The following is a 24053-nucleotide window of genomic DNA, read 5'->3' as shown; positions in this document are numbered from 1 at the left end:
TGGTATGTTGCGGGTGCATTACACAACCCAAACGGCATTACCTTGAATTCGTATAACCCTGAATGGGTTATAAAAGGTTTAATTCTCTTTCGACGTCTCCGCCAAGGGTACCTGCCAATACCCGAACGCAGCGTCCAGGCAGCTAAAGTAGCTTGTCCCCGCTAGCTGATGAATAAGATCGTCTATCCTTGACAATGGTAAACATCCTTCCTGGTAACCGAATCAATTTCCGGTAGTCGACGCAGAATCGGTAGCTGCCATCTGCTTTCCACACTAAGACGACAGGACTAGGCCTCGCACTGTCCGATGGCTGGGCAATTCTTTTTTCCAGCATCTCATCGACCATCTGCGCTGCTTTAGCACGCAACGGAAAAGGAAGCCTCTCGCGCGCTGGTAGATTGGTGGACTACTTCCGACGTCGATCACGTGCTCAACCAGGGCGTTTTCCCTAACTCGGAACCTTCCAATGCGAAAACTTTATGATATTCAGCAACCAAATCTTTCACGTTTTCTTGGACTCCCGTTTCCAACAGCGTATTCTCTACCACCTCGCATTGTTGGGCGCTACGAACCAAGGAGTTACGTTTAAATAGCTGGTTTATTCGACCTGTTTGTCAAAGAAACGAGGCTGAGGCCGTCTCCCTCCACTTCGACAACCATGTCTTCCATACTATTCATCTTCTCCGCCTGTTCGTTCTGTTTGAATACTGCCGGCTGACCTCGCGGCTATTGTCCGTCTAATGTGACTCGAGCTCTCAGAAGATGCTGTCTTTCGGCATTTCGTTGGACATACACGGGAACTTCAGCGACCTTGTCGCCAGATTCTACTGGAATCAAAGCCAATTCTAAAACTGGGATCTCTCACTGGTGAAATAGACCAATTTTTTGTCGAACGGCCTCCTTTCCTTATGTTTTGGGTCAATCCGACGAAAAACGTCTTCTGCAATAATACTGACATCCGACCCCGTGTCCAGGAACGCCTCTACAACGACATCATCAAGGGTGACTTTAGCAATTGGGCGGATAGCATCACCTTGCTTCGCCTTTACTGGTTGAGTTTCCATCTCCAGCAATGCCTGCGGCAGTCCCTTAGACTGGATTATCCCTACTTTTTTCCTGCTCTTTCCTCATTTTGGCTAAGTTTACGGTTCTAACCTGGGTTAAGTCCTCATCTGATACTGGGCAGTCGGACGCGTAGTGATCCGCTTTGGCCATGCACCTGAAACATCGAATTTTGAAGTTCTTGTCGTCTCTGTCTCTCCTTTTTTTGTTTCTCCTTGCTTCGAGTCTCCTTGTTGGAGCATGCCCTTCTATTAGCTTCCTGTCCCTTGGCGGCCGACTAAGCTTTCCACAACTGATTTCTGACTTGCCTAAGCTAGCCCGATCCTCCGCTTCAATCTGACGATCTTGTAATAGAACATCCTGATATGACTCTGGAGAGTGTGGCAACCGCCTCTTGACTTTGTCCAACAGTCCTCTCTTGAACGCTCCCTTTAGCAAACTGTCGCGAGTCTTGCCGTCGCTATGACAGTTACCGTACGCCTTGTCGAAGAGCCGGTGTCTCGCGCAAGCATAATCTGCAACCAACTCCCCTACTCGCTGTTCCCGCTCATGTAAGTCAGCCTGCTTGTATTCTTTTAAGCGTACCGGCTGCATTATCTGCAACCAAGCATCCGTCGCAGGTCTTCCGACTATCTCTTGGTAACGACTCATATACCTATAACGCTGTTCCCTTCAATCGCACTTCAAACTGTAGCCGCCTAACTTTTCCAGTCCAGCCTGCCAGTATTGGATGCCGTTCAAATTCGCGGAGGAAGTCTCGCCCAGAATCCTCATTATTACCTGGTCACCACGATAAGCCTCCGAACGTGGCAACTGAAATGCTATTGCAGTGGACGTCCACCCAAGTAACAGCTCACCAGATGCCCTCTCGGAAGCATCTTCACTACCTGCTAAGTGTACTTCCTGAGATCCACTCCGCGGCCCCTGCATAGCTTGAGGAAGTGGAGCGGGAGCTCCAGGAGAGTCTCTCTCCGCAGTACCCCTCTACTGGGGAGCGATCCTGTTCCCTGGTAACACATTCACTGGCGCGTTTGTACGTTTGCACTTTACAGGATTCAGAAACAGTTGCACCTGCACCTGGCTCTTTACGCGTCTCACGACCAGTGACGTCTATACATGACTCCAGATCCTCCAAATGACACCCGAGCGCGGACGCATCAGCTTCTGCGTTCCTGTCAGCAAACGACAATTCGCTGCTGAGGCACCGATTTCTCATCCGAAAGCGAACGAATTGTGTCATCCAACTTCTCCCGAGCGGCTTTCTCCGCGCGTAGTACCGTAAGTTCGACTGACTCTCCAGCGCCTCGAACTCTTCTTGGACTTTGACACAATTCCTGTTGCGCGGCAGTGGCGTCAGTTTCGCGAGCCCGTAATTCTTGCTCCAACTCGGCACCTTCTGTAGCAGCTTGCTCTAGTTCTGTGGCCAGGTTCTTGTTGTCTTCACTAGCTCGTTCTAGCCGTTTGTCTAGGCTCGTTGCTGCCGACGTGGCTTCTGCAGCGGCGGTCTTTGCTTTGTCGCGCTCCCGCTCCACTTCCTCGAGACGACGCCTAAGCTTTTAATTCCATCTCAGTCATCTGTGTCTCTTCTGACTGCGGTGTGCGCTCGCGCCTTCCTGTGTTCTTCCGCCCCGTCTTTGCTAGCTTCTCTGCTTGTCTGTCGACCAGCTACTTGAGAAACGCTATAACATTTCGCTCACTCCCGGACAGGCCCCCAAATGTAACGCTCAGGTATTCACGTCAATGTAGCAATCACTCTTTCTTCTCAACAAACAGCTAAAAGCACGCACTCTACGAACCACGTGATCAACTTCTCTACGCACTACTACGTGACGTCAGCAACCATCAACAGTACTCTCTAAGATCTAAGACGGTAGTACACTTGGCACACATAGAGAAGAAAGCGAGAGACTTCAGTAATAATGCTATTTGTTTTGCAGTTGTGCGTCTAAGCCAAGATAGAAAGGGGGCGTAAACGAGGTTATGTATTGACACCCTCAGCCATTCCTAGATAGTGACAATGCGTCACTATCAATAAAAGTCTGATCTGTTTGTCTGTCTGTAACATCCACCACGCCAAAACTTCCAGGCCAATCGCCACGAATTGTGCATGAAGACTGCGTTTCACACCACAATGCAAACGCACGCTTCGGTATTTAGACGGTCCCCTCTCGAGGAGTCGACCCTCACATGAAATCTCGCGACGACGTGACCGCGGTGCGACTTCGAATTTTGACACGTACTATCCCCATGCACATGCCACGAAAGACGGTCGATTTCTCGCCGATTGAAACTAGCCGTTTCGTGCCTGGGTTTCGCTCTAACGGCGGATGGAGTGTATTCCCTACTTCCGCATTGAAGTGAGTCATGAATGGGACGTCTGTTGTTCTTACCACAATCACATATCTACCACGAAGGCACCAGTATACACAGGACATAAACGTACTGGCCTTGGTACGCCAAACTACATGGCCATTCTCATGACTAAACGGTAACTGCAAGCTGATAACGTGAAAGCATATGAGGACCGCGTGCATGATGTGTTTTCTCCGCTCAATAACTGAATTGTAATAATTGGAATTTGTGTTAATTACCTTTCCCGGGCGAGGAACGGGCTAATGATCTAGTAACTTATATGGATTGTGTCTTTGCAGTATTCACCAGTTGACAGATCCAAATGATTATGAAGAATCACTATGTGGAGCTGTTCTCACTGTAACTGCAACAGAAAATGGAATCTTGGTTGGGTGCAACAAATCTGGTACAGCTAGTGCACAAACTAGGCATGCATTAAGTAGGGCAGCATTAATGCCATGTTTGTAATATGCAGGAGGTTCTCCTCTTTCATCTCAGGATTTGGCATTGTATGTCAACATTGCAGTGGAACGTGCCAAAGTGGTGACGTCCTTGATAAACACGGTGTAGAAATGGTAACAAGTGAATGTATTAACATCATGAATATAAAAAAATTACAGAAAGTCAATGACTCACTAATGAAAGCTACAAAATAATACAACATCGTTGTTGAGCCTTGTCCTTCTTCTGTTCCTTATGCTTTCTTGCATGTTTTTGTGTTTGAACCCTGGCGGCCTTGGCAAGTCGAGCTGCCTCATGAAAAGCTTCATCTATGTTTATGCGATTTAGAGCTGAAGTCTCCAAGTAACTGCAATGATATCGGCTGGCCAACTCTTGACCTTCAGATGCTGAGACTTCTCGATCTTCAATCAAATCACTCTGTAGAGAATAGCCTTACAATAGTGATTATTGCTTCTTACACTTGAACAGTGTTTGCCTTATTGCCCACTACAACTGCTGGTGTGGACTCAGTCCCTAAAACCCTTGACAGCTGTTTGAATATTGTTTCAAGTGAATTAAGAGACAGCTTCGAAGTAAGAGAAAATACAAGTAAAAAGGAATCTCCGTCCCTCATATACTGTTCACGAACAGCACTGAAGACTTCCTAAACATGAGCACAAAACATGTTGCATTAATGCAATAACACACTTTGAACATATCACAGCGTGCTCTTTCTACTTCTTCTACATTTAACAGTGTGAGAGATATTGATGATATTCTAAACCACAGAATGCTTGTATTTGTGAAAGTAACTATTTGTGTGGGGAACAAAGTCGCATGATTTTGTGTGGTTGTGCCCATCACACAATTCGCACTTCAATTTTCTTAATATACAGTACATACACCTGCTATGATCGCACAATTAATTCTGCAAGAATAGTAAAGATTCTTGAAATCACACTTTTATTCCTACACTCTTTGTGGTCTACAGTTATGATGTTGATTCATGTGAGAGTAGGGAAGCTTTCCAACCTTTGTAAATCAAAATTCTGGATTTAATAATAATTGAACATTTGACACTTACTATTGCAATCATAATATATAGTTCAGCTATGTGCCATAAGAAACTGGACTTTGTAAAGTCATGAGACTTGGCGAGTAGCGTACTCTAAACGTATAGGGCTGAACCGACTTCCGGTCTGGGAACTATGTGGCTGGCTGACTATGTCTGTCACAGATGCAGAATGTGCCACGCCTCCTTTGTGTGGTCCAATTAGGGAACAGTATTTCCTCTATGTCGTACGTGGTAACCAAAGACAATGGACGAACCAGCCAATCATATGCGCAAAACTTTGATGAGAGAGTTTTCTTACTAGAACAGTGCAATTCATGTTTGCGATTGCCAGATCTTGTCGAAAATAAACAACAGAACTCACCTGTCTGCAACTGCTTATGCAAAATCGATCACTTTCTTGGTTTCATTATATTTATACGGGAATCTAACATTACATAACCATGAGCGATTTTATGTCCCGTATACGATAACTCTGCTTCGACTGAGGGTACACTGTTTTACGATCATGCAAAACAACAGTCGCTACATATGATTTAGATAAATTTTACAGGTGGCATACATGTCTAGAAATAAAAGTGTGTATATTGAATTCGTAATTCTTCGCGACAACTAAATCATCATACGTGGAACTTTGGAGGCTCATAGCTGTGGAAGCGATGGTGTAAACACAGCTTCAATTACTAGTTTCAGCTATGAGCCATAAGAAAAGGGACTTTGTAAAAGTCATGAGACTTGGTGAGTAGTATAATCTAAACGTATAGGACTGGACTGATTTCCAATCTGGGGACTATGTGGCTGGCTGGCCGCTATGTCTGTCACGCTGCAGGAATGTGCCATGCCTTCTTTGTGTGGCTCAATCAGGGAACAGTATTTTCCTTAATGTCGTACATGGCAACCAAAGATAATGGACGAACAATCAATTGTATGCGCCAAACTTTCATGAGAGTTTTCTTACCAGAACAGTGCAATTCATGTTTGCAATTGTTAGGTCTTGTTGGAAATAAACAACAGAACTTACATGTCTGCAACTGCTCATGTGAAATCAATAGTTTTCTTGCTTTTACGATATTTATACGGTAATCTAACATGATGTAACCATGAGAGATTTATGTCCTGTATACGATGACTCTACTTCGACGACTACAGACTATTTATGGACCTTGCGGTCATGCCAAGTGGCATTTGCAATGTACAACTTTAGATAAATTTTACAGGTAGCACTTTTAAAAGAAAATAGTGTGTAGATTCGTAATTCTATGCGACAATTACTCCTAACGTACGTGGTGTCAAGACTTTGAAGGCTCATAGCTGTGGAAGCGAGGGTGTAAACACAGCTTCAATTACTAGTTGAAGTTATTGGTTCATGTTTGAACCACTCACATCTCTGCTCTTGTGAGTAACTTTCCATTACAACTCTACGAACTCTCTTGATTTACAGTAGATCTACTGGAAGATGCAGGGTTCTGAAGAGTATCCCCATATACCAAATTAGTCTACAATCTTTCTGAAAGTTCTGGTATTGAGATTAGCTCACTGTTGTTGGCAAGTTAGCAGACTGAGCCATCCTATGACCTTATAAAGAAATCATGAGTGTACAATGGTCACTCAATGAATAGTCCTGGCCAATGCAACTCAAATTGCTACCAGTTTGTGGCAGTTGTGACAACTTGTCAAAGCATATCAGCAGAAACTTTGTCAGGATGTTTATGGCTTACATACTGTACTGCATTCAGAACACTTGAATAATTTCAGACATACAATGGCTACACAGAAGCAACATCAACATCATGTCAGTCTCTGTCAGACCTCAAATAAATGTCACTTCATGCAGTAAATTGGCTGTAATGAACTACCCAGTATCCTGCATAGTAAATGTTCGTGCAACATTGTGTTTAATAGGCAAGCGAAGGTATTCTGTTTCTACTCAGTCACGTAACAATGGTTGCGTAGCAATAATTTTTGTCAAACTAACGCACGGGAACTCAGAAAACGGACTTTGCTCTTCTTCTAGCTTTCTTCCCATTCCTTTTGTCAAGCCTCAGTCTCCTTTGCTTCTTAGTCGTGTATGGGAGCAAAACTAAGAGTCACCTCACTCTTCTCACCAAGAAATTTTAGTAGAGTTGACTTCTCAAAAGGGAATGCTTGACTCAGGTGTTAGAGCATGGGTTGCCGAGTCAAAATTGCATTCATCTGGCATCGACGTTATGTCGATCCATCTTGTTTGGCCGTCAATCCATATGCAATTGCTGACTCATGTATATAAATAAATAAATTAATTAATTAATGAATAAAATATATCACGACTTCAATTGACACGACGAGAGAGGCTTGCTTTGCTCGCCAATTAATTTAAGCAATGAGTGCTATGAAATGAAAGATTGTAAGAATGATGAGACTTGGTGAGTAGCATACTCTAAACTTATAGGGCTAAACTGAATTCCGATCTGTGGGCTATGTGGCTGGCTGTGTTATTAGAATATAACTTGTCTACATACTAAGGTACACATTTTTTCATTAGAAATAAAGTGCTTCTTAAATTAAGTTATATTATTTTAATGAGTGAAGCACTGGATGTATCTGTCTCTGCTAACTACATTATCCTCATTTAGTCTGTTCGTTGAAAACTTAGACACCTTTCTTAAGACAACTTTGTCACATTTTTTAAGAGTCACAGAAAACGCTGTTGCCACTATGACATGAACTCTGCATCTATTCATTTTCCTTTAGTGCCTTGCCTTTCTCCCCAGTTCATGCATTTTCTGCTAGTGTTCCCCATATGACAAAATGCTAAAAACTAGTAAAACAATTTGGCTGGCTGGCTGGCTGACTGACTTTGTCTGTCATGCTGTAGGAATATACCACGCCTCCTTTGTGTCGCCCAATCATGGAGCAGTAGGCATTTCCTTTATGTCGTACATGGCAACCAGAAACAATGGACGAACAGCCAATCATATGTGCAAAATGTTCATGAAAGAGTTTCTTACTAGAACAGAGTAATAGTGTTTTCACATGACGTCACAATGCCGGAAGTCACCATTTTGGTGTTCAACTGTGCATGCTGAGATCTAACTGGTGCCATTTTCTGCCCGTTCTTGTAGTACACTACTGGTATTGTGTATAGTTGTTGGATGTTCCAGCAGATTGGGGCGTGATAAAGACTCTTTTCCGTATACCGGTTGTTCTAGGAGGAAGAACTTCAAGACCAGCTGATTTGTTTCATGAACTGATCCAGACTGTTACCAACGCAGAATCTAGGTCATTCAAAAAAAGACGGCAATTACAGATGCGCAAGAGAGGTTTGCTATAGCAATTGCATTGTCAATTTTCTTCTTTTGGCTTTTGACAGATGACATATCTAATTCTCTCACTGGCCTGTAAGGTTTGTCCTTCTGAGTAAATTGAAATGGCGCCTCTACTGTGTGCAAATTTACCATTAATTGAAGTATACGCTTCAGAGAAAAACTGAATACAGGAACATGTGTGCAAGCTTCTCCAAGTCCAGCCATGCAGTTGCAATGTGCACAACATCTCCTGTCTTAATTTTCGCAAATCAACCATGAAGTGAGGTGTTTTATTGCATCTTTGAGAATGAGGAACCTGTAAAATTTCAGACTGTGGGGTGTCTTACAATATTCTACACTTACAGGATTTACTCTACTATAGCACCATGCTATGTTACCTATTCATGTTACATTATCATAGCATGTCCACTTCCTTTACATTTCCCAAGTATAGCACAGAAATTTTCACACAAACAAATACGGACCATTAATTAAGAAGAAACTTGGATCTCATGTCAGTTGATTGTCTACCAAAGATTATTGAACTCTCACATTAAATTACAACAGACATGACTGTATTCTCTTTCACAATCCTTTCACTTAGAGCTGACACAGATTGTCCGACAGGTACTGTAGGTAAAATATATACTCTACAAGAATCTTTACTATAAATTACCACATAATTATTACTAAGGTTTCCACAACACTTCTAGCTCCCACAACATGTGCACAGACATCTTTCACCCAGCCAATTCTAGACTGGTTGTAAACTTCCAAAGATTTGCATTTGCAGACTCTAAACTGCTTGGCTGTTATGAAGCTCGTCTGAAGGACTAAATAGGAGACAATGTCCGAACTGTCAACAGAAGGAAACATGGTGTTCTGTAGCAATGGTCTCTCCAACTGCAGTGGATCAACCCCTCCAATCAGTTCCAGCTTGGCTAAATAACAAGATTTTGTATCAGATAGCAGATTGTCGGAGTACTTTGATAGTTTCCTGCTGGCAGGAAGTGTAGTAGAGGAGAGGGAGGTCAAAATTTGCTTAAACTGACAACCACGCAAAGTATCACATGGACACAAAAATGGCCGACACTGATGTGCGTTAGAAAAATGTGACGTCAATAAAAACGCTCTATTCATGTTTGCGATTGCCAGGCCTTGTTGGAAATAAACAACAGAACTTACCTGTCTGCAACTTAATGTGAAATCGATAGCGTTCTTGGCTTATGACGTTTATATGGGAATGTAACATTAGGTAACCAGAGGCGATTAGTATGTCCTGTGTGTGTTAACTCTCATTGCTGTACTCTGACGACTACAGACTATTTACAGACTATTTACAGACTATATACTATAAACAACAGTCACTATATAGATTTTACAAGTAGCACGCTTAGAAAAAATAGTGTCTAAATTTGTAATTCTTCACGACAATTCTATAGTGGTTTTTAGAAGACTCATAGCTGTGGAAGTGACGGTGTAAACACAGCTTCAATTACTAGTATTAAGGCAAAAATAATAATACAAACAAGTATAAAAACAATTTGAAAAATGAGAAAGATGTAGGGCTGCCATACGAAAAAGAATAGAAACAAGGCCATGTAAGGGTGTGCTGTGACATCTGTCGTACAGACTGACTGAGTAATACATCATCCCTACATTGCACCATTTTTCTAATTAGTAAGGTAGAAAACACATTATAGTGTCTCTAATTAGAAAATGGTGCAATGTAAGGATGACGTATTGCTTAGTCAGTCTGCATACGAAAGATGTCACAGCACACCCTTCATACATAGCCTTGTTTCTATTCTTTTTCGTACGGCAACCCAACATCTTTCTCATTTTTCAAAATGTTTTATACTTGTTTACATTATTTTTCTACATGAGCGTAGATATGTGCAGCAGTAATGGTGTAAGTGAGCAGATGTACATTATGTAATTGGCGAGGTGGACAGTGAGGCTAGAATCGAAACAGCCCTGTGCAATTGGCCCACAGACCCGCACTACAGTACCAGTTGGACATCTTCAAAAAGGAAGGAGTGGTGAAGTCGAGCTGACACAGTGACTGGGCTACAAACAGGTTGCGTTTAAAGAGAATGGTATAACTCCCAAGAAACTCTACTCTGAAGTAGTAAAACAAAAACTACCATCTAGTCAGCAACAACTCCCCGAAAACTCAGAAAACCAGTCGTCAACAGGCTCACAATCTCAGTCAATTATACCTCTGTTACCAAAGAATGTTACAACACATACATGCCTGAAATACCCACTAAGTTAGCGGAAGCAGAGCAGCAGGCATATGAGAGGGACCATCGCTACTGTGAAATTAAAAACTACCCTTTAGGAAGAACAACACCGTTGTCATCTGAAGCTGTTAGAGACTAAATAAGAGATACAAGATCGTGCTGAACGCCTTTTGGATGAGAGGTGGGCTGAAGAAGAATGCTTACACTATGACTATGAGCACAAGTTGGCAGAAAAAGAATCAAAAATTACAACCTTGCAGTGCTCGAAATAAGGAAAAAAAAGTTGGCCGGACAAAAAGCCCGACCAAAGTAGCTTTTGACCAGACTTTCACCAAATTTGATAGGACGTTCACAGAATGTGCAATATCATATAAAAATATATATAGTATATAACAGATCAGCATAATACTCTGCGTTTTCATCCATTTCCTTCATCATCAAAGTTCTTAAAATTTATGTTGGTTCTCTTCCCCAAATTCGAAAACGCTTGCTGACCAAAAGAGACAATTCCCATCACCTTTCACCATGACTGGTACGTAACCAGACGGTGCTTTTTCCAGCAGAATTGATGCTGCAACGTTGTCCACTCTGAAGGAATGTAAATCAATCGTCAGGAACTCAAACGCAGCCATGATTTGTGATAGCCCATGACACCTATCATCAGTATGTGAAACTATGCCAAGCCATAAAGCCTGCTAATTGCATACAAAGAGATGAGCAGTGGCCTAGTTGCAGGACTACACTCAACGGATGGCTGGCCAAAGGACTGGAATGGCTGCCTTACCTAGACACATTCAAGACCTGCAACAACTGCCAGAAAAATGAATTCCACCCCATCACATGTTAATTAACACAACACAAAATGGTAACACCCGCTGTTTGTTATTGTAAACCACCTACAGTGCGTTTCAGAATTGGAATCCTCAGGAAGTCTGGGGAGTGGCTACTAACCCCAAATGTTCATTATGACCATCAGAGACCACCTTGGTATCAACAGGAGGTCAAATATCCACATCGCAAACAGTAGTTCACCATCTATAATCTCTCAGTAGTGTCGTCTTGGGGTTTTACTTTTGAGTTACAGTTGACAGCAAGGACAGCTTGTAAAACTGATAGCTGTTGAGGTAGATATAGGGCATGTTATGTTTGCATAAGACTTTGACTTTGGCATCTAGCACCCCACGTCCAGCTCCTCCCAAAATCTCATTAAATAACAGGAAGTGACCCTCCTAACAGTAATATACGTCCAGCTAATTGGAAACCACAGCAGTGATAACCGGAAGATGGAGAGCTTCACAACGGTCTTTTTGCCGACTTTGTGTTACCTTCCTTTCGCAAGCTAAGTCAAAAATTTCAGAGGACTCCAATTCTGAAATGCACTATAAAAGACTTAAAACGTGCTACCTTCACCTGTGACCACCTGTGATGCAGCAGACATAAGGATACTGCCTTGTACATGTACAAGCTAAAAGCTACAAGCTCGAAAGTTTTACTTTTAGATTGTTCTAAGCTCACATTGGTAAACAAAAAGCAAGATTCCTTGGCTACAGTTCAAATTGATTGACAGGACTAGGATGTCCGGGCATATATTCAGTTGCCCGGACAAATAGCAATATTGATCAGACGTTGTCTGATGTCTGGCCATTATTTCGAGCGCTGAACTTGTGCAGTCAGCTGAAGGCAGCGCAACACCACATATTATTGTTAGTACATCTCCTTCAACAAGGAGCGAGCTGGAAGCCTAAAAGGGTAGCAACAACATCCCATGCACCTGTGCCTTTTGGAAGACACGTCACCTAGTAGGAGTCCTGTGGAGACCGATAGCAGTGTGGCAATGTTGGACCATCAGCATGTCACTTTAGCATCACTTACTTCTCTAAGCCTCCAGAAATTCACAGGTAAGAAATTGGACGATGACAATATGATGGATCAATTTTTACGGGAGTTCGAGCGACATGCTTTACTGGCAGGTTAGCGTGGTGCTGTTAAGAAGGTTCAATTCAAACTAACACTTGTGTGGTAGGGTATTAAGAGTATATGAGGCCTTCCCAGACCAAGTATTGACTTCGAAACTGTGTTGCGAGCTTTCAAGAGAGAACTACAGCTGGTACTGCTTGGATCATACTATAATACCGTAATACCATGTTTCACAACCGCAGACAATGGGAGAGAGAGTCAGTGGCGGAATTCGCACATGATGTAAAACGTTTGTTTGAGAAAGCATTCTCCGGACACAGACTGCCACCGGGGTTATGAAACCAGCTACTGCTGGGACATTTCGAAAAAGGGCTACTACATAGGTGGAAAGAGACTTTGCGTCACCCACTAGCCACTTTTGAGGATGCAGCAGAGAAACAGTTGTTAACAGACCCAACTTCGACGGGCAGTGTCATGAACCCGCCACCCAGGACTACAGGGAATACAGATGAATCAAGATCTCCCCCCAACCTCAGAGTCTAAGGGACCGAGGCAATCGTTCAACAACAGATCAAAGATTCAATGCTTTACTTGTCAATAGCAAGGACACATGTCCTTCCAATGCCCTAACATCAGGAAGATGTCTCAACCCCGACCTACGGGCAATAAGAAGAAATCAGATGCAGAGTGCTGCCACCAACGGGGGCCATTATCTACCCGACTGTCCATAGCTATCTCACAAGAAACAGGAGATACGAGTCAGAACACCAAAGTAACCATTAGTCCCTGCAGCAGGAGTAACGTCCACGATACTGGAAGGGAACAAACAAGCAGAGTGACTGTAATTGAGACTGTACACCAATGGCTCGAGAAATTGCGCCGGGAATGAGATCATGTGTCAGAGGACGTTGCAAAGCTAGAACAGTTGAGATTATGAGAGAGACAAAACAGGAGCAGCCACTTATCGAACACGGTAAGCTCCATTAGCACCGTGAACAGCTTCTATTCTGTACCAACCCACTACCCTACGCTCATGTCGGTATTGAAGGGTGCGTTGTGGACGCCATGTTAGATACTGGTAGTTCTGTCAGCATTATTGAGGAGGAACTTTTCGTGGCTATTGCTACTGCAGAGCAGAATATAAGGAAATTTCTTTGTTCGGACAAACAGGTTTGACAAAGCCACGTCCATTTAGACCACGCCCATTCTAACAAATTTTGATCCCGCAAACAACACTTTATTTCTATTATTTGACATATATACAAAGCATGACAATAACCAGAACAACTTTGAGACAACATACCTGCAAAGCAATCTTTTATTGCGTTGCTCTAAACTAAAGCTGCTAGTGCTATCATCTTGGGTCAACTCTCCAGTTTTCCTTGCTCTGTATTGCTCTCTGAAACCTTGATTAGGACAGCAGTTGGTCTGGCATCGTTCCCACCACAGCTGAATAGCGGTGTCAGCGTGAAAGTCTTGAATTGATGGTCCTTCGTGGTATACTTCCATAAGGTCAGACAAGGTGGTGTAGCTCATGCTGGTGTGCCGGTCTGTCTTGATCAGTTTCAGCGATGAAAACATCCTTTCAGCAAGTGTGGTAGTTAAGGGGAGACTATTACTATGTCTGGACAGGTGTGAAGTATGTACCACACAGACTCATAGCACACCTTGCTGATGTGCAGATATTTTCTAGCAGAATGGACTATCTCCTCAACATGAAGAGCAAGAATATTAACCCCTTTGCTTTCTAATGGTTTGGGAAAACAAACAGCAAGAGTTTCTACAGCTTCTCTAACCTCTGCATTATCATCAACGTTTTTGTCTTCACTATATTGCTCAGAAGTTTGAATGTTAGGTTTTCTTTGCCATGTTTGGGTGTCAAGAAAGGCAATTATGTGACAAAGAAGTTTTAGTGTCACACCAACCTAGTCGCTCCTTCATTTTATTATCAAGGCATACTAAATCGGTATTCACCTTTTCTGCAGTTACTTAGTGTGCTGACAGAATAGTCTGCCAAAAGGCTCTTTGAAAGAAACCGATTAGGATCTTTCCAGAAGGACTGGAATTTTCAAACAAACAGCAGTAACTGCTATTTGACAATGACAAGAAAGAAAACATTCACAAATCAGGATGTTTGATTTCTGTCTTGGGGACGATGTTCCTACCAATTCATGTCCTCATATTTGGTGCTGTGCTACATGCATTCTAGGTGAAAATTTGTATTTTACAGCAACTGGTGTCTCAGTAACCCATCTCACCACTTCACACAAAAGCTTATATACTGTCTATGACCCCATGAGTGTAAACTTTGAAAATCTGTAATATCTCCGCTGTTTTTTGGACCTTTGTGGTGATCTCGAATGGTTAGAAACCACAAGGTCTGGCATCTGTTTACTAAATTATTTAAGCCCTTCCTACAAAGAACCAAAAGATAACAATTTTTGCATATCAAGGACATATTAGCCAAGTAAAAATGGTTATTATTCAATTATCTAGTGAGATCAAGGGATCATCAACCAGAACCACTTAAGATAATTGGTGTAACATGCTCTAATAAGCACACCTGGTGTGACCTCTACCTCATTACTCACTTCCCAGTTCAGGCTTACCGGGATAGTAGATGTACCCCAAGAAAACATACTCTCTGATAGTGCACATAGTCTGACTTATGAGTGTCCGGATCATGCCATTTGGGTGTGACCGTTCCAGTAGCCAATGTCCGGACAACACAATATATGGCCGGACATGGACTTGTTTTGACCGGACAATGTCCGGTGTCCGGGGGTTATATTCCCCTCTGTACTGAGACACGGCTATCTCTATTGCTTGTCAAGAAGCCAGAAGCTACTCTTCGAGATTATAGTGACGGCACAATTCCTGTAGTTGCATGTGTAGAGCTTCGCCTCTCTGCTGAGGCAAAACAAATTAGAGAAGTCGTGTATATCATGCATGATGCAAAACTGAAAGGCCTGATAGGTGGTATTAACACTGTCAGAGGACTGGGCCTGGATCCTCTGCCCAGACTGTGAGATTCTTGACACTATTTGGTCAAGACAGAGAACATGCGACTACCAGAGGGACCGTTTGTCTTATCTCAGCAATTAGAGTACCAAGACAAAGTTACATAACTGTGCATGGTACCATGGAGGGAGTACAGGATGGCAAGGAACCTCTACTGTTTGAACCTTACAGAGATTGGCTATTGGCCAAGGAATTATCAGGCAAGGAAGGGTTAGTAGCAATATGCCCAACAGGAGATGTTTGTGTATTAAAGAATAGTGGCGGACTTCACTTAGACTTGGACACAGGAGAAACTATTGGGACGGTCACTTTCTTGTACACTGGATTAGATGGTGTTCAGAGAAGCACCGAAGGCAGGAGTTCGAAAGAGTGACCTAACCGCGCAAGTCACAGCTGTTAGAAAGTACAAGGCAGATGACGACTCCATGAAGAGAAAGGCAAAGTTAGGAGCAATACTTAACTTTTCACAGTCAATTGGCCGGAGTCGACTGTGAGAAGTTTGGAATGTCGCATTAACGTACCCTGGAGCTTTCATGTTATAGAAGTCTGAACTGGGACACACCGACCTGGAGGAGCATTCTATTGAGATGGGGGCACACGGACTGACTCGCCAACGCCCCTATCGAGAAGCCGTTTACTTATGGGGAAAGATTAATGATATGGTGAAAGATATGACCAAATGCGACGTAATACGACCAAGCACCATGTGTGAACCCCATTGTGCTGGTACGAAAGAAGAATGGCTCACAGGCATTGTGCTGATTATCACAAACTTAATGCGGTGACAACCAAAGATGGTTTTCCATGCCATGAGTAGAGGATATCTTGGACAGAATGAATGGAGCAACGGTTTTCAGCTGTCCAGATGAGGCTTCCGGGACTGGCAGATTCCACTGACCACTTCGGCAAAACCGAAGACAGTGCGTGTGACTAGCTATGGGCTATACGATTTCAATGTCTTTCCCTTCAGACTGTGTAATGCAACTGCAACATTTCAACGACTTGAACCGGGACTTGAAGAATTCTCAATTAGCTACCTAGACAACATCATAGTATTTTCAAGGAATGCAGAAGACCACAAAGAACGTTTATGGTATTCCGTGAATAGTGGCCATGCTCAAATTGTGTCCCATGCTCAATTAGTGCCCCACTTGGGTAGAATTCAAACCCAGTTATATGCTGGGTCCTTCAACAACTAGAAAAAGCGGGCCTATGATTAAAGGCAACCAAATGCCAATTTTTAAGACAAGAGTGTTGTTCTTGGGCTACATGATGTCTGCTGACGAAGTAGCCACAGATGATACCAAGATCAGTGCAGTTCGTAAATTTTCCACACCAAACAGTTTGTTGTCTCTCAGATCGTTAGTTGGGTTAGCTTCTTATTACAGGAGGTTTGTCAAAAACTTTGCACAAATGGCACAACTAGACGACCTAGTCACGAAGGACGTCGAATTCCAGTGGACTGAGCGGCAACAAACGGCTTTTGAGAAGTTGAAAGCAACTTTAATCGCCGCCCTACACTTATCTTTCCGAATTTTGAGGAAATGTTTTACGTGTCTACAGATGTGGCTTACAAGTAGGAGCAGTGCTCGAACAAGAGTACAAGTCTGGGCTGAAACTGATTGCCTTTGCAAGTCGCTCTTTGACAACAGCTGAGAAGAATTACCCCATAATAGAGCTACAAGCACTTGGTGTTGGCTGGGCTTTGAAACGGTTTAGACCCTACGTTCTTGGATAATAGACAGTCGTATTCATGGATCATGCTGCTTTGGTACCGCTGTTCAAGAACACCGACCTTTGCAGCAGGCTAGCCAGATGGGCAATAACCGGGTAAGATATCAACCCAGTCATATGGTACGTACCGCCCCAGCGTTGGAAACAACGAAGCAGATGTGCTATCGCGATCTCTGACAAAGTGACATGATTTAGACCCACGATCCAATAGAGAAGAAATTGACACCTTGATTGAAGACTGCAGCCTCGAACTGGAAACCAAACAGCACGTGTGCATGGTTAGTGGCAGAGACGCAGATGCAGCCTGACAGTAAAGACATTGGAAAGGAAGCTTTGGATCATTCATCTGAGGTGGCAAAGATGATCAGGAAACAATGAGCTGACAAATACTTGATGGATGTAATAACCTACATAGAATCAGGGCAACTGCTGGAGTATTGCATCAGCGACACTGGTGGGACGAAATGCGTTCCATGGTGAGGACGTACTGTAGAAGGTGCCTGACGTATACATCTAAAACAGGAACAGGAGTACAGACCAAACCTGCACTGCAGCCCATTCCTGTGGGAAGGCTCTCCCAACGGGTTGGATTTGATATCCTGACACTTGGGCAACCACTATGCAGTGGTATTCATGGATTATCTGACCAAATGGCCCCAAGTAATCCCCTTACCACAATTACGTGATTGCTGGTAAAGCATGTCATTTTGCAGACGCAGTGTACCAACCAAGTTATTATAAGCCAATTTGATGTCAAATGTGATGAAGGAGGTTAGCAAGTTGGCAGGCATCAAGAAGTTGAATACTATGAGTTACCATCCTCAGACCAACGGAATGATAGAGCAGTTTAATAGGACGTTAACAGATATGATTGCGAAGTATGCAGCAGTACACGGATACCAGTGGGATAACTACTTAGTACTTGCTGTTTGCATATAGAATAAAGCCTCATTCGTCGTCAGGAACATCCCCTTTCGAACTCCTGTATGAGAGAGAGGCTCGCTTGCCCACAGAAACCACTCTCACTTTGCTCCCGATTGCTCAAGCTCTACAGCTAGATGACTATATCACGCAACTACGGCAAGGCTGGCATCGGCATGGGACACATCAAGAACAAACGTAAAAGGCACAGAAATGCTATAAACCTCAACATGACAAAGGATGTAAAGTTGGTGATACAAAGTTCGAGACAAGGTCTTGGTATTTATGCCTCAAGCCAAGCAACAAGGCAATTGCACAAAATCTCTGTGGCTGGCTAGCTATGTGGTGTCATACTCAGGAATGTATGGTCTGCAAGTGAGTGACCAATCATGACGCATTATTCTGGATTATGTCGCAGGCGGCAACAAAAGACAATGGTTGGGCAGCTAATCGCTATGCGCTGTCGGTATGACAGAAAAATTAGCCAGAAAGATGTCTATTTCGATCAAAAACCAACAGAAAAGTTGTATTTTAAGTAATGCTGCATGGAAATCTAGGAAAATCCAATCGTGCTGCGGTAGTAAGCACAAACGCAGAGTGTAATGCATACATTACGTACGGGATTCGTTGTTAAGGCCCCGGTCATACTACGTCAGGATTGGCGGCGACGTTTGCGTTAGGGCGGTCACACTTGCTTTTCTCATGACGTTATCTAAACGTAACGTGAACACCACTGTAAACGTGAACGTGGTGTTGACTCCCACGTTCACGTCGGCGTTGATGTACATACCTACGTTGCGTGGGCGTTTCTGTAGTGTCGGAAGGTGCTATTGTCACTGTTGTCACCTTCGCGTACGTCTGCAACACTCATTCTAGGGTATTTGACCTACTGAGACTTTGCAATTGGTTCATTTGTTGTGCCATTGTGTCATGATGCCAACAAGCAGAGATAGTAAACGCTGGTTTTTCGTTTTCCTGCTGTTCTCGTCTGGCGTGCCGCGAGCTGAAATACCATCATATGACAACTTTCTTCGCTATGGTTTCCGACTTACATCTGTGAAGACCGGGTTTCCTAGGAAATTGATGCCGCCTTCTGTTTTGCACAGCACGGATATGTGGATGAATCCCTATGTGTGGCAATTAGTGAAGCAGCTCAGGTGTCAGCGACAATTTTGGACAGCACCTAGAGGTGCTGGATTTTGGGAGAAAGATGTGCAAGGTACGTGGAGGGAACACGGGCTTGCTTTTCCCGATTGGGAAGACAAACAGTATCTGGACAGATACAGAGTCACAAAAGCAACATTCTGGTTTCTATTTAGACGATACGGCTGGCGTCTACAAAAGCAAAACACCAATTTGAGGAAACCAATAAATGCAGACAAGCGCTTTGCAATTACTCTACACTGGCTTGCTCATTCAATGTCTTTTTCAGAACTATCTATAATCTACCGAGTTGCAAAAGCCTCTATTGTGTCAATTGTGCACAAGGGAATGTATGTGTTGCGTCGGTTTCTAGTTCCAGATTCTATTCGTTTTCCCACTGGAGATGAACTGGACCAAGTTATTGCTGACTTTGAAGCACTCTGTTGTTTGCCTCACTGTGGTGGAGCATTAGACGGGACTTTTATGCAAATAAAAAAACCTAGCAAATTTGGAGACAGCTATTACTGTTACAAAAGATTTCATAGCATCATAGTGCTGGGGTGTGTTGATGCCAGAGGAATATTTATTTCAGTCAACTCTGGTCGGCCAGGGTCTGTTGGAGACTCATACACATTCAGAAACAGTCAGCTGAAACAAAATATAGACAATGATGTTTGGTTGTCTACTGTACATCAAAAAATGATTGGGGGATTATCAATCAGGCCATTTCTGGTTGCGGATGAAGCATTTCCCCTCAGTTCGACTGTCATAAAATGTTATGATGGTGACAATCATGTTGGCAGAGAAAAGAGCTTTAATTATTCTGTCATTCGAACAAGGAGAGTAGTGGAACAGGCTTTTGGAAGACTCAAGGGGCGATGGCAAATGACAGCACATAGCAACCTCAAGAATCCGGAGTTCGCGAGCCAAGTAGCTACAGTTGCTTGTGCTCTTCACAATATTTGAGAGAGGCACAACTGTCCCTTTGAAGAAGACTGGTTGCCAGAAGATGCTGCTTATAACAATGATGTTGTAGGTCCTCCTCACCACCATGTAGTTGATGATGCACAACGTGTCAGGGATACCCTTGCAGACTGGGTTCATGCTATCAATCCTAGACACTGATATTTCCCACGTCTAGCCTTACTACAGATATTTTAAATTACTACAGATTGTTGTTATTTCAAGAATATTTTAAATTATACACATAGACATTGAGTAAATGTAAAAGACATACAACAAGTTAGACATTTTCAATTATAACTATTGCTTATCAGAAAAGAGGCGTTTAAAGAGCTCAGCCTGAAATGCTTGCTGTTGCTGCATAAGCTGAGTTGAAAGATTTGACTCTCCTGAGACATTTTTTTCCTCATTTCCTCTTCATTCAGGCGAATTTCTCTGTCGTGTTGTCTCTCTCTCTCTCTCCCTCCCTCTCTCCCTCCCCTCCCTCTCTCCCTCCCCTCCCCTCCCCCTCCCCTCCCCTCCCCCTCCCCTCCCCTCCCCCTCTCCTTCCCCATCCCTCCCCATCCCCTCCCTCCCCATCCCCTCCCCCTCCCTCCCCCTCCCCATCCCCTCCCCCTCCCCATCCCCTCCCCCTCCCCATCCCCTCCCCATCTCTCCTCCTCCCCCTCCCCTCCCCCTCCCCTCCCCCTCCCCTTCCCCTCCCCTCCCCTCCCCTCCCCATCCCCTCCCCATCCCCTCCCATCCCATCCCCTCCCATCCCCTCCCCTCCCCCTCCCCCTCCCCTCCCCCTCCCCTCCCCCTCCCCTCCCCTCCCCTCCCCTCCCCATCCCCTCCCCATCCCCTCCCATCCCATCCCCTCCCATCCCCTCCCCTCCCCCTCCCCCTCCCCTCCCCTCCCCTCCCCCTCCCCTCCCCTCCCCCTCCCCATCCCCTCCCCTCCCCTCCCCTCCCCATCCCCTCCCCATCCCATCCCCTCCCCTCCCCATCCCCTCCCCCTCCCCCTCTCTCTCTCCTTTCTTCAAAGTGCTGCAGTTGCAGTTGCATAGCCTGGTCATGCTCAAACTGTCGCCTTTGGCTAGATTCTTGCATTTCTGTCATGGCCTGAATGAATGCTAGCTGAGACCCCGCAGTACCAACTCTTGGGGTCTTGGGAGCCTTCTTTTTCTTCTTTGCCTTTGGTGCTGCTTCCTCTTCAGCGTCATTATTGCTCGAAGACTCTAGTGGTGGCTGTACGGGAGTTGATGTACGTGAACTAGGTGTAGTTGGTCTGGAACGTGTGGGAAGTGGGTGTTGGGCTTCCTCTGCCACAACACCTGTGGTTACAAACAAGTCCTCTTCAGCACGCTGAGATAGCGGTAGACTAGGTAGCAAAGAAGCGTCGTCAACAAAGCCAGGTCCCAGTGAGGGATGGTTTCGAAAGTGAGCAATAAAAACAGCAAAGTTACGCCATGCTAATTTGGCAGCTTCCTCATCAAGCGCAATATCGGCATCATCTGTTTCACGCCCCGTTTCTTTTGGAAGACGATACTGCGCATAGATCCCTTTCGCTTTCTTGACAATGCTGCCTATTTTATTGCGCACCTCCGACTCCGAGAAATGTTGAAGACTGACTTGATCGCAGTAGTCATTCAGCTGCTGGGTGACAATCTTCTCCTTGGATTTTTTTGTCATCATTTTGCCATCATATTTGCCAAGTACATCAGCCCACACTCTATCAGTTTTGCTTCCACGTTTGGCCACCAAATGACTTTCTGTTTCCTAGTAGCTGCAGCTGTTGACTTTCCATGATCCGCAGAAATGGTGCTCGTTGACGTTCGATCAAAACAAACGAACCAATTGCAAAGTCTCAGTAGGTCAAATACCCTAGAACGAGTGTTGCAGACGTACGCGAAGGTGACAACAGCGACAATAGCACCTTCCAACACTAAAGAAACACCCACGCAACGTACCTATGTACATCAACGTCAACGTGAACGTGGGAGTCAACAAATACGCTCTACAAGTGTGACCGCACATTTACGTTTGCATGTAATTAGACAAATCCCGTGAAACGCAAACGCAAACGTCGCCGCCAGTCCTGACGTAGTGTGACCGGGGCCTAACTCTAGTCGCCAACTACGGATACCATAGATATTGGGATGAACTGTAGTTACTTTCCTCCCAACCTGGTTTTGTACAACGTCTCGTGACTTCTATACTGTGCCGATTTTAAAATTAAGGCAAGGAGGAGCGAAGCAACTGGTGGGGCGGGAGCACCCAGCTACCGGTATACTGTGAACCATCCTTGCAGGCATTGCTAACAGGAGTTGAGACATTTGTAGGGGGTAGCGCTGGCTTCTGTCCTGTCTGTGGAAGGAGCAGTCGGCAGCTGGTGGACGTTAGCTTCGTCCCCAGGCCAGAGCCATATATATGGCTCTGCCCCAGGTGTTCGCCTTGCTCCTTCATGCCGTGCTCGTTCGTCACATGATTTGGCTGATGTCACAGTCTCACTCCTATTGTTTTGTAGCTTTCATTTGAAGCAATTAACACTCGACTGAGGTTCACTTACTACATTGATAATCCAGAACATTTATAATAGTACGGTAATCCGGGGTATTGCCACACACGGGGCAATTCCGCACTTTTAAATTCAATTACTTCTCATTTCTTTCAATGGAGACGAAATGGAATGTGTGAACACTCGCTGGATAGCTTATCGTTCTGCGCTTTAGGTAGCTGCAAAATACCTATGTTTGTGAGCCGGAAGAATTTTCTAGCTAGTGTTTTTCATGCAAAGGTGAACATCACGTTGTAGAACAAACCGTCTAACTTTTTACGTAGTAAGTTGTTTAGTGACTTCATACTCTCCAAAGATAGACACGCCACTATTACTGCTCGTGCATATCGCGGAAGATAAATCACCAGCTGAAATTAGCTGATCACGGGAAACTTCTCGTCATTTATGGGGGCCGTAGCAGGGTGCAAAGTGGATATCATATCATTTCATTGTAAATTGCTATATATACTAAGCAAAAGACCATCAAAGAAGCAAGCATGGGTTTGTGAACGGTGAAAAGCCTGAGAGGAGAAGCAGAAGACAAAATCAGTAACATCTAGGGCGGACCATAGCATTCGCAGAAAACCTACGAAAACTTTAACTTTGCTTTATGTATGCTCAAGTCGTAATTCTAACCGTTAGTAACCTATACACCAGCCAGGTGTGGTGTTTGCAGCCATCAGAGCGAGAAGAGGCAACTATGCGGAATAGCCCCACCCCTGATATTTGACCGTAACGCAGAAAACGTCCAACTGCTTGCTTGTATAGTTGCATAGCCGTCCACGTATAGAGCGTTTTCATTGATGTCGCATTTTTCTAACGCACGTTAGTGTCGGCAATTTTGGTGTCCATGTGATACTTGAATGGGTGTCGGTATAAGCAAATTTAACCTCCCTTGCCTCTACTTACTACACTTCCAGCAGGAAACTATCAAAGTGCTCCGACAATCTGCTATCTGATGCGAAACCTCGCTATTTAGCCAAGCTGGGGCTGATTGGAGGGGTTGATCCACTGCAATTGGAGAGACCATTGCTACAGAACACCACGTTTCTTCCTGTCTACATTTCGGACATTGTCTCCTATTTAGTCCTTCAGACGAGCTTCATAACAGCCAAGCAGTTTAGAGTCCACAGATGCAAATCTTTGGAAGTTTATTACCAGTCTAGAATTGGCTGGGTGAAAGATGTCCCTGCGCATGTTGTGGGAGCTAGAAGTGTTGTGGAAACCTCAGTAGTAATTATGTGGTAATTTATAGTAAAGATTTTTGTTAGAGTATATATTTCACCTACAGTATACCTGTTGGACAATCTTTGTCAGCTCTAAGTGAGAGGATTGTGAAAGAGAATACAGTCATGTCTGTT

At 44.1% G+C, this 24053-nt stretch overlaps 3 protein-coding genes and 1 pseudogene across 3 annotated transcripts; 2 read left to right on the top strand and 2 right to left on the bottom strand.

Moving 5' to 3' along the window:
- Positions 1-845: 845 nt before the first annotated feature.
- LOC134191808 (uncharacterized) lies at positions 846-1738 on the bottom strand. Its single transcript, XM_062660429.1, has 2 exons — positions 1156-1738; positions 846-1076 (listed from the first exon to the last, which is right to left on the bottom strand). Exons 1-2 carry the CDS (start codon positions 1711-1713, stop codon positions 846-848), a joined length of 789 nt encoding a protein of 262 aa, XP_062516413.1. The 5' UTR covers positions 1714-1738.
- Positions 1739-3114: 1376 nt separating this feature from the next.
- Positions 3115-4026, top strand: LOC134192305 (uncharacterized). Its single transcript, XM_062661027.1, has 3 exons — positions 3115-3550; positions 3714-3820; positions 3890-4026. The coding sequence occupies exons 1-3, from the start codon at positions 3390-3392 to the stop codon at positions 3982-3984; spliced, it is 363 nt and encodes a 120-aa protein (XP_062517011.1). The 5' UTR covers positions 3115-3389; the 3' UTR covers positions 3985-4026.
- On the bottom strand, positions 3982-11089 carry LOC134191807 (uncharacterized). Its single transcript, XM_062660428.1, has 5 exons — positions 10975-11089; positions 9014-9152; positions 4564-4633; positions 4352-4519; positions 3982-4293 (listed from the first exon to the last, which is right to left on the bottom strand). The coding sequence occupies exons 1-5, from the start codon at positions 11087-11089 to the stop codon at positions 4060-4062; spliced, it is 726 nt and encodes a 241-aa protein (XP_062516412.1). The 3' UTR covers positions 3982-4059.
- Positions 11090-18983: 7894 nt separating this feature from the next.
- LOC134191806 (putative nuclease HARBI1) lies at positions 18984-20318 on the top strand (annotated as a pseudogene).
- Positions 20319-24053: the final 3735 nt, after the last annotated feature.

Source organism: Corticium candelabrum, chromosome 16 (assembly GCF_963422355.1).
Source record: "Corticium candelabrum chromosome 16, ooCorCand1.1, whole genome shotgun sequence".
NCBI classification, from domain to species: Eukaryota; Metazoa; Porifera; class Homoscleromorpha; order Homosclerophorida; family Plakinidae; genus Corticium; species Corticium candelabrum.
This window is presented reverse-complemented; position numbering and strand designations above follow the sequence as displayed.